The following is a 12953-nucleotide window of genomic DNA, read 5'->3' as shown; positions in this document are numbered from 1 at the left end:
CATTGAATCTATTATTTGACTGTGAGTATGCCAAGATAAGTTCTGCCAGTGTTTAAAACAGTCAAACAACTTGCTAAAAAAGCACATCAGCTGTCATTGCAGTAGGTAATGGGACATGCTGGCAGTAGTCCACTTTTCTTTGCAAACTTTTTAATATTTATGGTAGTTGTCTTCTCCAATGTATTTATGGTTTTTAGTCAAGAAAAGATAACTTCTGTTTGTTGTGCTGTATTTCAACATACTAGCCTTTTAAGGACATGCTACATGTATAAGGTCAGACATTTTTCACTAGTGATTACATGAATTTAAAAAGAAATTAGAGTCTAAAAGAAACTTGTGCACAAAAAGTGTTTTCATTGCTGGACTAGTTTGTCTTTGCTCCATGATCATAGAGCTTCATGATAGCTTCATAATGCAACAAAATTCACATTACAGTTATTTGGTATCAAAAGATTCACCATGTCTTACTCTGTTGTGTTGTAGGTTCAAAATATGTGGAAATGTGATTACAAGCTCTTAAAAGCTCAAAAACGCGCAAATGGTTTCCCAAATGGCTCAAATGGCTCAAATGGGATGAAGCTGAACAAGAGGGCTTCTGTTTACTTTTTCATACAACCTCATTCGTCGAAATACTTTCACAAATATACTTCACGCATTTAATAAAACCATGTCTATTGTCCTTATGCGTCTATTTCATCATCATTGTAATGCTGTCACTTCGAGCACTAGTATCGCAAAACCTACTGTGAAAATTCGTTTAATTTTTTAAACTTAGCTTGAAGGATTGCATATCATCTTCTGATAAACGTGACGAGCCTGTTTCTCCCCTGTGATAGTCGAAAAATAGTGCAAAAATTATTCTCACTGTTTGGCAGGAAGTATGGGTCACATGATCAGATTACGACTAGACGATTAGACCAAGCCGAAACAAAACTGTTAAGTAGCGAACATCTATATTTCATACCGGTTTTTGGTAAAACCCGAAGTGTTTGTCACAAATTAGTGCTACGAGACGTTTTATATTGAGCATTTCATTGATCTTTCATTTCACGTGTCAAAACAATAACCAAAACGTTTGACAACGTCATCAAAATAAAAAGTTTCTGCTCTACTGCGTTTTCGTGATGGAGGCGATTACCTGTTCGTTTTTGAGCTTTTAAGAGCTTGTAATAATATTTCCACATATTTTGCACCTACAACACAGCAGAGTAAGACATGGTGAATCTTTTGATACTAAATAACTGTAATGTGAATTTTGTTGCAAGTCAACCTTTAAATATGAGATGACAAGAGGGTCAGCATAGGACAGACACTGGTAATTGCTCTATAGTGAATTGCTAAGCACTTATGCTTACATCTGCGACTAAGAATCTTCACTAGGAAATTTCCGACTCCGACTGCAGCCATAGTACCCCATTCTTACACTATAAATACAGTGAAACCTCTACTTATATACAAAGACTCTACATACAAAACTTTCTAGTTACAAAACGTTTTTTGTTAGAAAATTTACTTTGACTTGTAAAAGATTGTTCTAGATACGAATGGCCTTGCATATTTTAGCTTGTTTGTTTCGTGTTTTATCCCGTTTGCTTCCTCTTGATACGACGTACAAAGCTTAACTCAGTTTCATCTGCAAACCAAAATCAGTAAATGACAAGTGTTTTGATTTTGTTCATTGTATAATTTGGAGTTATCATTTATCACACACAGAGTAGGACAACTTTCGTTACTAACAATTAATTTTTTGATTTTCATATATGATGACATCTTCTTTTATTTCATGTTGATGTAAATAAATATTTTTCTTTCATTCTTACAAACATTTATTCTTAGCAAAGCAAAACTATGACAACAATACAACACCCACCTTTTCTGACCGCTGTCTTCCCATTTACCTCGGTCTTCACCTTGTTTAGACGGCCAATGCCGAAAATAAAAATACCATTCGCAATTGTTATTCGTTATTTCTTTGTTCTTTCTTTTTTCTATATGTACTTGTTCTATTTATTATGTAGTAATATAATTCTAACAAGTGTTTGTGGGAGCGTAGAACAGATTAGGGCGTTTATAGGGTAAAATAGGTTTCTACTTACCAGATCTTCTACATGCGAATCGGCTTCCATAACAAATTACATATAATTTTGTAAAAAGAGTTTCCATTGTACTTGTGTAACAGTTTGCCTATCTATTCTATCCCTATTTTAGTTTCTCAAAATATTAGTATTTATCCTTCCACATATATGACATCGTTTTCACAAAAACATCATTTTCTGTTTCATGAAAACAGTACTACATGCACCATCATATGTTTTAGTTTATGAACTTTCTGTTACTATAACGTTCAATTTACTATCGCGATATCCTTGCAGTACTATTAGATTACATTATCAACTTTCAAAACACGTTTGTTCAACTCAATAATTCTTGAGTTCTGTCTTTTCATTTTTTTCCTTTTGTCATGTAATGAAAAACATCATTTTGTGGATGCTTACCATTGCCAGTGAAAAGTTACACATACATAGATCTATAAGACAGGGAGGGTTATTGAATTTCTATGGTTGCTGTGACAATATCGAGTCTGCTTTCAGATAGTAATAACATAACTTCAAAACATCTTTGCATTGCAATTGGCATCACTGACATGCGCAGCCGATTAGAAAAAGATACCACAAGAAACAATTGATAAATTTGTTTCTAATTTCACTTGACTTCCTGTTGTTCTGGCTAGGACTCAAAGCAAATGTGTTATAGTGCACAGGGGGTGCATATAGTCTATTTATAAATGCCTATCAATTATGTTGTTCAACACCCTTTCATTATTTGACATATTGTTGTGCCAAAAAAAAAGATTTTCATTAAACCTGTATCTCACGTAATCTTTTGGTAGTATGCATTATTGCCACCTCGTCAAGATGGATGGCCCATCAGTTTGTGATTCACAACACAAATATTTTTCGCTTGTTTGTGAGGTGGTAAACATTACCAGTTGGCGCTGAAGTCTCAAATAATTAAAATTATATTTAAAAGTTGCTAAATATATCTGTAGAGTCCTGGACTCTGCCAATACTCCCCTTGAACTACAATTACAACTGAAGGGTAAATGCTATGGTCATAGCAAAATCACAAAATGTAGAGGATCCTTATAGGGCTTATTTGAAATGATAGAATAAATAGCATATATGAATTACACGTAGTATTTTCTTATCAGTTTTGAATGGAACAAATATACAGCATGTTGTAATTTCATCATTTCATGCATAGTATATGTTGTATTACTGGTTATCAACCAGAGATGATTTGATTTTTGAACAAAGTATTCTTCGCTGCTTTACTCGGTATTCTAGCTTCATGTGAGATTCAATAATGATGTGTTTAGGGGTATATTCACTTTGCATATGGCTAGTCAAAATTAGGACTCAACGCATTGCTATGATCTGGGCAAATATGAAGAAGTAAGGTATTCAAATTATTGTACAAGGGTAAATCTTTGGGTAAAGCATTGGTTAGTGTTAGTGTTGCATCATACAGAGATTCTAGTTGTTGCAACAGAAAACTTTACTGGATGGCTTATACCATAATCAGAGTTTCTCTACACGCTGTCCTTTTGTGAAATGCAGGTGTTATGAATTGTCTTCAATTTTTAGATCCATCCATTACCCTCCATAATAGCTTCAACCATCTTGACCTAGCCTCTAGCAGACCAAAGCTCCATATTACATTTGATGAAATTATCACTAGATATAGGGGGGCCATCTATAAATATTGCAAGGTAAGGTTCATTTTTGTTTTTACATCTTTTACGCCTTTCACTCAATATGCTACCGAGGTATGAAAGCTGTCTCAATTGTTTATAAATTGAAAGTGTCATTTCGATTTCTTGCAAAAATATTTTGTCTTCTCATCATCTGCTTAAAGATCAATGTACAGGCAAGAGCCAAACGGGTGATGAATATGCATGTTTCTGTTTTAACTAAAATGTGGAAATGCAGAACAATTTTGTTTGCAGCGACTCTATTGCATTTTTTAGTTTTTATTGTCTTTAAAATCTAGGTTTATTTAATCGCAATTGAGTTAGTAAACACAAATACTTACCGCATACTTACCTTTTAAACATATTTGAAAGCTTTACGAATCATTTACTTGTAGCTATCATCAGTGGAGCGTTTTATTCAAACAATTTAAGATTACTGGTAGCACTTATATAATTTCAGTTTCCTGCTGCTGCTATTATTGAAATGGAAGCCAGCTTGAAAGCCACAAGACTGCTTATTGAGCATAAGGTAGGAGCCCATTGTGCTTAGGAGACCTTTAGGTAGGAAACCATTGTGCTTAGAAGACCTTTAGGTAAGAAACCATTGTGCTTAGGAGACCTTAAGGTAGGAAACCATTGGGCTTAGGAGACCTTAAGGTAGGAGATCATTGTGCTTAGAAGACCTTTAGGTAGGAGATCATTGTGCTTAAGAGACCTTTAGTAAGAGATCATTGTGCTTCGGAGACCTTTAGGTGAGAGACTATTGTGCTTAGGAGACCTTAAGGTCAGAGACCATTGTGCTTAGGAGACCTTAAGGTCAGAGACCATTGTGCTTAGGAAACCTTTAGGTGAGAGATCATTGTGCTTAGGAGACCTTTAGTAAGAGATCATTGTGCTTCGGAGACCTTTAGCTAAGAGACCATTATGCTTAGGAGACCTTTAGGTAGGAGACCATTGTGCTTAGGAGACCTTTAGGTAGGAGACCATTGTGCTTAGGAGACCTTTAGTAAGAGATCATTGTGCTTAGGAGACATTAAGGTATGAGACCATTGTGCTTAGGAGACCTTTAAGTGAGAGACCATTGTGCTTAGGAGACCTTTAGTAAGAGATCATTGTGCTTCGGAGACCTTTAGATAAGAGACCATTATGCTTAGGAGACCTTTAGGTAGGAGACCATTGTGCTTAGGAGACCTTTAGGTAGGAGACCATTGTGCTTAGGAGACCTTTAGTAAAAGATCATTGTGCTTAGGAGACCTTTAAGTAGGAGACCATTGTGCTCAGGAGACCTTTAGTAAGAGATCATTGTGCTTCGGAGACCTTTAGCTAAGAGACCATTGTGCTTAGGAGACCTTTAGGTAGGAGACCATTGTGCTTAGGAGACCTTTAGGTAGGAGACCATTGTGCTTGGGAGACCTTTAGTAAGAGACCATTGTGCTTAGGAGACCTTTAGGTAAGAGACCATTGTGCTTAGGAGACCTTTAGGTAAGAGACCATTGTGCATACATTTTAGTTTCTCAAAAGTTTTACAATACCTATTTTATGTAAATACAGGACTAATATTCTGTGATATCTGTGGCAAATCTTTGTTGTGTGTGCATGCATATAACTATGGGTAGTATATATATAGTGTTGTTGTGTATGCATGCATATAACTATGGATAATGTATATATATTGTTCTGGTCATGAACAAAGGAAGGAAATCACGCCTTGTGATCAATGAAAAAATATTAGTCTATTGAAAGCAATATTTTCGTTTTGGATTTGTAAACATCTTAAAACTTTTATAAATTTATCAAGTTCCAAATATAATTTGAAACTATGTTGATATCTTTCTCCATCTTCTAATTTCTAGAGGTTAAGGAGTAACTTAATTTTTTAATATAAAAAAACAAAGTCTGCTGACTTGAGGGCTGTTGGACTGTTTAGTATTGTTCAACCTTTTTTGGTTTTGTCTAACTATCAAATGCTGTGTTACAAGTTGGTCTCAGACGTTTTTCTCTTTTTATTGTCTTTTATGTATAATGCTGCTTAAGCCTTGGAATAAATATGGATATAGATTAATTTGTGTGGGTCGGTGTGAAATTGGTGCTGACTTTTTAAAGATGACAATTAAAGATTTTATCTACAAAGGCCTTGCATATACAAAAAGTCTTGCAGATATAAAAGTTACATTAGAATATTTTGTTGGCTTGAGCACAAGTTGTTTTACCAGAATTCAACCATTCACGCAAAATAAAAGTTCACCGCTTTTAAAAAGCTTTTGGCATCTAATGTGCATGTATGAGCAAAAAGCTAAATATAACATGGTGAGTCAATTTGTTTCCGGTTGGTCCATTTTTGGAGTTTTTTATTTATAAAAGCGGAGTACTCACTGATTGTATAAAATTATGCGTAATAAAATGATGCATATGCCGAATTAGCGATAAATGAGCCCATCGGCAGTTGTTTTACCAGCTGAGGCTATCATCTGGAATGCTACAAAAATATCTTTTATTGTTGCAAGATGGTCGTGTCATTCGTAAGTCTGTTTATAAAGAAGAATGGACGTATTTGATTGCATTTAGCAGATGCGTCTGTATGGAGGCTGTTATCATAGACTGTAAATAATGTGCTATCAGCGAGAGATGTTTGTAAATGTACAAAGTGACAGTCAGAATTTGATTAAACTGATTCTACTCGGGTTTACCAAAGAAATCCCTCTCTATTCTGGCATGAGGGGTGTCGAGGCAGCCTTCAACAGATTGGATCTGGATTATAAAAGCGGCTTGGCTCGGTTGTCCGCGCATGCATACGGGTGGCGGTTCACACGTTTCAAGTTCCTTGAAGGAAGAGTTTAGATACGTAGGCCATGGGTGCGGAGCAGCGCTCTGCACGGGCGAGTTACAGCATTCTCAAGTGCCTCTCACGTAATTGATCCACCTTATAGCCAAGTACAAAGGTATTGAAAGAACAATTGACATGGCATCGCCTCGCGTCACTTATCTATACACCAAGCACTCAAATACTGACTGCCTTCCTCTCCCCATACTTAGATGTCGTGGTCAAACACCCCTACTTCATTGCTAATCATCTTAAGCCTTGCCCACGTCATCTCGTGTCACCCACAGGGCCGTATCAAATGAACATTTTGAGTCATTTCAAGTGTGTTTGTATTTTTAACTGCTCGAGTATTTGATGGTGATGTCTTTCTTATAAAATGTATCTTTTGATAAAGGGATAGACTTAGAGACATGTTCTTGAAGCCTTCATTGTATCAATGTTGACAATAATTTCCTGAACTGTAGCTCTCGACTAGTTTAGGAGTTTCTCTTATGTTCATATTCTTTCAATTATATCGAGAAATCATTTGTCGGTTGTTGGTCTGGCACAAATCTTTTATTGAGCAATCAAATTGCCCCTCCTCAGGCCACCCATGTCATCTCATCGTGTCAATTTTGATGAGAGTTCAGTAACAAAGTATTGAGTGGCAAAAAAAAGCAATTATTAATGGGTTTGTCACTCTGTATGAGCAGATATCATAAGTGACACGAGTTTGACTTGCAGCTTGGTATGCAGCCAATTCCTCTTCTGTTATAATTTCAGTATCTTTTTTGAAAACATGTTTGCTGCATGCTGTTTGTAATTTTAAAACAGGGAGTTTTTCTTTTCAATAAAATAAAATATTATCTGTTATAAATGTATATTCTATTGGTAGTTAAGATTTAGCACCTCACGGATGTTTTGAATGAAATACATGTACATTTATTTTTTTGAGTCCGAAATATCGCGCATCTCCGATTGCCAACACATGATATTCTTATAATAAGCTGCAGGTAAAATATTTTATGTTCTGTAGTGCCTTTGTTTGTTTGCATTTAGTATCATTTCTCAAATTTCTATTCAACTTGAGAAAAATATATTATGTACTAATATTTGCTGCAATATGTCCTTATATTGTTTTTAAATAAGTTAATTATCATTTGTTTTCCTTTCTGTTTAATCATTTTAAAGACTGGAATGTTTACGCAAATCTCTATGCAACAGTTCTCACTTTTCGCTGATGGTATCGACATTAAACATGCTGATTATCTGTGATATCTAATTCCAGTTTTTTTCTACAGATGGCTTAAATAAATTTAAATGTTTATTCATACATATCAAATAAGTGTTGTAAGCTGCAAAGTAAACGCTGAACTGTTACTACTTCATATCTAAGAGGACAAAATATATAAAAGCACTTTTTCTAAAGATGAGCTGAAATGCTTAATTGGCTAAATGATAGGCTTTTTCCCTCTAAACTTTTGCCTTAATGCCAGTCCCTTCAAACAAAAATCTCAGTGTTCTTAGTTGTATGGACAGCATTTATCGAATGTAGCATATCACACTTCTAATTACATGTATATGTAAAGTTTAAGAATTGTGTGAGGCAAAATGGAAACTTAATTCTCTTCTAATCAATATTGATTTAGTAATAAATTTTAGATAATATATTTTATTAAAATAGTGATGCGCTTGTTGATATGGGAGGTAACTACGTCTTGCCTTTCATGTAGCTTGAAGCCTGTTAGTATGATAGCCAGCAGTTAATCAGTCAGATGCCAATCGAGAGTGAGAGAAGAATTATAAAAAGCTAATCACGGGATTCTCAATGAGTGGCTGAAAGGTGTGCGTGTATTCCTCGCGTTCGGCAATATTTGATCCTGCTCAGGAGTGGATGCGTTCAAAAGCTTCGGCGTTTCACCCGATATTTCGAACTTAAAACAATGGAGATTTAATTAATTGCGGTGCCACTGATATGTTTACTCAAGCCAGAGTTACTTAACGAGTTTTGTAAATGAGTGGCTTAAAATATTGCTGAGGATTATTATAGTGAAAGATTTGAACTGGCGGTGAGAATGGCTGATTTGATACGCTCCTGAGCTTTGTGAGAGTGTGACACGCCAGCTGTAATACACCCTGACATGTTTATTATTGCTGACAAATGACACTCACAATAATGCTCATCAGCGCTTGATTGGCAGTCAGACAAACACCAATTGTTAAGTGTAGCCTATTTGGCATTCTTTTCCTGTTACCATTATGATACTGCTTATGATGCAAAGAAGTGACACAGTCAGTCTAGATGAGAGCCATCCAGCTATCAGGTCTCATATTTATTTGGGTTCAATTCCCTCTTATTGCTACGATAAATAGACGAGCTAACTGTGATTGGGTATTTCAAACCCTCTTAAGTCAAGATAATGAGCGTTTCACCTTCGCTATCAAACCGGAGCTGCTCCGAGATCGGCTTCGAGGACGAGCAAAGATCAGAAGCCGTGATGTCTTCACCATCAGCTGCCGCGAGTACCTCAAACTCGAGTGACCGATCTGAAAACGGTGATCCGAGGTCTCGACTGGAACAACTGAAGTCTCATCCATTCTTCGGAGATCTGCAAGTTACATTGGCACTCGACTGTTTAAATTCAACGGTACCGTATTCGCTTCTCTCTGAGTCGAATCACAGCTCGAGCAAGCCAAAACAGCATCCTTCCTTTTGTACTGTCAGTGACAGCGTCATGGAACAACATGTGAATCTCCAAAAAACATTGGTAGGCGTTCAAATGTACTTTCCGAGCGTTCTTGGCATGTACCACCAGTTGGTGGATGAGGTAGAGAGTCAACGATACAAAGCACTCACCTATAACTGTCACAGTGAAAATGTAAAGCGTCTTATAAACTGGTTCTACGATTGTGAAAGACGAACCTTGATGGAGAAGATTCAAGAGAGCATCGGTGCCATGAACAAAGCAACAGACCTCCTTCCTGTTGCACCTACACTCAACTGTAAGTCAAAAACAATAGCACAATTCTGTTTTTAAACATTTTTTATAGAAGCTAAATTCCATTTGCTTCGCATATTTTTTTAATTAAATATTTGCTAATGATTCCCACCGTTGCAAGCTTTGCTATAAAAGTAAGTTTTTAAGGAGCGCTCATTAACATTGGCTTCTATACTCATGAGTTTCAAATTTTTAACCCATTTCAGTTTGTTTACAGTTGTTGATGGGCATCAGTTACTAGAAGGTGCCAAAAGAATTATTCAGCAAGAAAATGTTTTTTTTTTCTTTTTTTGTGAGACTTTGTCTTCTGGCACTATAGAACTCACAACGACCTTAATTACATAAAATTTGCAGAGCTCCTCAGATGACAGAGACATATTTTTTACACGCATTAAAGTTTTCAATGCTTTTATTTTAGTTGTCAATGATAGCACAGTCTAGTTGTTAAAGTACGCTATCTCATTTTATCACTGTTACCTGGGTAGTTGTGCTTTGTTATATGTCAGTTGTTGAGAGATGATCACAGTGATCTTGGTAAATGTTACCAAATATTTTTTATAAGCAAATAGAAAACTCACCTTTTTGATTGAAAATATAAACTGTTTTCAGTTAAAGCGTTTGATTCAGTTATTTTACTATAGGAAGGTTACCTTGAGAGTTTTATAGACTAATCAACTTTTTGGCCTGATAAAAAAGTATGCTGCAAAATTTCAATTAAGCTCTTGATTATACCAGGAAGCAATATTGTGCGATATTTTAAAGTTACGTTTACTGAATATTTTTATATAACTAACTTCCTTAGTTCAAGGATTCACTGGTTACTGCTTGCAGTTGTCCTGCTGTCACTGAAAATAAAAGCAAATGGTAGTTTAATTGATAATCCTTGGCCTGCTCATGTCATTCTCAGCTATAATTTCTCAATCAAAAAGTGCCATAACCTGAGATGTATAATCTTTTTTGGTTTACATCCAGCTTACAGCATTAAAAGTGATTTATTATTTATGTATTACTTATTCTGAGCTGTGTGAGCATTTTCTGTCAGTTTTATAATTCATTTTGCTTGAACTTTGCCTTTCTTTGATGCTTGTCTTTCACATCATCTTGATGTTTTTTTAGTTGGCCTTCGTAATAACATCTTCGGATTCCCAGTTGGCAACGGGAAACCTATCAATATCACGGCGTCAGCATCTGTAGAATCCGAAATTCCATTAGATCTGAGTGGGTCGCCAAACAAGCTATATGTCAAGTCATCAATGGTAGAGAAAAAGAGCAGATTCCTTTCTAAAAAGGCAGTGTCAACCCTCCAGAATTGGTACCAAAACCACAGAGACCATCCTTATGCGACGGATGATGAAGTAAGAGAGTTGGCAGCAGCAGGTTCCATCACCCCGAATCAGGTAAAGTTAACACCAAAAATATGGATATTTCTTCAATAACAGTAATTATACATATTATTATTGTTGTTTGAAATTATTGTTGTTTGAAATTATTGTTTGCGTCTACAAAAATAGTTTTCATGAACTTGGGGCAGTATGTGCGACTTTTAAAAATGATGCCTTGATTTTGGTTTTCCATCAATCATTCATAATGTAATTGAGGTGTTAAAAATCACATTCTTAAAAAAGGTTTGCTTTTGACATTTTTTTGCCCAAGTAAAAATTTTTTCAACTTTTGTTTGCTGTACCATTGCAAATTATGAAAATTTCAATATTTAATGAAGTTGAAAAGCACGACCGCATTTGTTAAATGTAAGCATCGGAAAAGTTGATACAGAATTAGAAGTCAAGCAGTTATACACAGTTCTAACTGGCTGCAATCAATGAAATCAATACTAAAATTCAATATGTTTATTGCCTCGACTCTGATTTATGCAAATGAGAACATTTTCATGGGTAAAAATTAGCAAACCTAATTGCCGTTTAAGCGAAAAACCATCATCATTACTTCCAGTTAGTTACTTCTAAAAATGATTCCCTCTAAGCATTGCTAACTGGTAATATAATCATAAAACCATAATGATTATTGAGTCGTGAGGAGTCGTCGGAAGAGCCGATGCAACGCTATCTGAAATTGATAGCTCTTCAATGTAGATAAGTCTGTTTTCAGATCTTTGGTGTCATATTCATGGCTGCTAGAAAGTGTCAAAGGTTTGACATGCCAAAGCAGGCAGTCAGTGTCAATGGTTGAGTGGCATGGACTTTACATACTTACTTATCATTATCTCATGCCTTTTTATACATGGGAATGCCACTCGCTCAGCTTTATTTCACATAAATGGCAGCTAATTTTGTTGCCAATATTGCTGCCATTCTGTCCAAGAGATAGCATATTAGAATAAATTTATTGCGTATTAATTGAGATGCAGCCTGACAATCTTGACACTGACATGGCTCAGTTTTGGAAGCCTTACTATATACACGCTTAATATGTAGGTAAAGAAGTGGATGGCAAACACGAGAGCTCGCTCTTTCAACACACTAACTTACAATGGCGGCAAGCACATGCTCAACAGTAAGATTGCGATGAAGAAGAGACTGTTGCACAAGTATAAAATTGAACCGCCTAAGACATCCGGCAGCGGCTTATTTAATGTGAATCAAGCTTCTCAACAGAAAACACTGCCCACTGTAAAACATTACCAAGCTGAGGAGAAGTGTGAAGACGATGAGACCATTGACATAGAAACCGTTAGCTCTAGTCAAGGCGCTGATGTCAATGATGAAGATTCTAACTCCACCTGCATGCCTATAGATACGGACAATTTTTATGAAAATACTCAAACAGCACTTTACCAGCAACCTGCTGGTAAAGTGAGTTTGGAGCAGGTAATAGCGCGCTGTCGCCAAAAGACATCAGAATCGTCAAAAGAAGTCGATGCCAATTTAAAAAATAACAAATCGGTGATTGAAAGTCTCAAAGACGTTGTTAACAACGTTTCTCCGACTAAAAGCCACACTTCAACAGATTCTGAGCTATCACCAACTAACGAGAGTAGTTTGGGCGCCCATTCTCCTCAGAGCTTTAAACGTTATTTGAGCCCTCAGGCTAAAACTATTTTGAGTGAATGGTTTAGAAAGCATCTTTATCGACCATATCCTACATTCGAAGAAAAACGAGAATTGGCGGCGCTGTGTGGAATTTCTTCATCCAAAGTTGACACTTGGTTTGCTAACAAAAGAAATAGGACTAACAATACAAAAAAATTCTCACCCAAATATTCCCATATCTTGTAACCTGATCATTTTTTGTTGTCAGTCTTTATACTTGTTCTGATGAAGCTAAGACTGTTTGTTGAATATTCTGTGAATATACAGTAGGATGTATTTAATATTTTTATGTAAGTTGCATGGAAAAATAAAATCATAATATTTATGTAAGGCTAGATTGATATGTAGTTATG

The 12953-nt window shown here is 35.8% G+C and overlaps 2 protein-coding genes across 2 annotated transcripts in view; both read left to right on the top strand.

Moving 5' to 3' along the window:
- LOC137394920 (trafficking protein particle complex subunit 9-like) overlaps positions 1–12953 on the top strand; it is a 77925-nt gene that overhangs the window by 6476 nt on the left and 58496 nt on the right. The window contains exons 5-6 of the mRNA XM_068081702.1: positions 3648–3772; positions 4215–4283. Of these exons, the coding sequence (XP_067937803.1) occupies positions 3648–3772; positions 4215–4283 (194 nt within the window). The remainder of the gene's footprint in view (positions 1–3647; positions 3773–4214; positions 4284–12953) is intronic.
- Positions 8866–12947, top strand: LOC137394931 (uncharacterized). Its single transcript, XM_068081709.1, has 3 exons — positions 8866–9557; positions 10670–10950; positions 11986–12947. Exons 1-3 carry the CDS (start codon positions 8975–8977, stop codon positions 12784–12786), a joined length of 1665 nt encoding a protein of 554 aa, XP_067937810.1. The 5' UTR covers positions 8866–8974; the 3' UTR covers positions 12787–12947.

Source organism: Watersipora subatra, chromosome 1 (genome assembly GCF_963576615.1).
Source record: "Watersipora subatra chromosome 1, tzWatSuba1.1, whole genome shotgun sequence".
Lineage (NCBI taxonomy): Eukaryota > Metazoa > Bryozoa > Gymnolaemata > Cheilostomatida > Watersiporidae > Watersipora > Watersipora subatra.
Note: the sequence above shows the minus strand (reverse complement) of the source record. Positions and strands in the feature narration are given on the sequence as shown.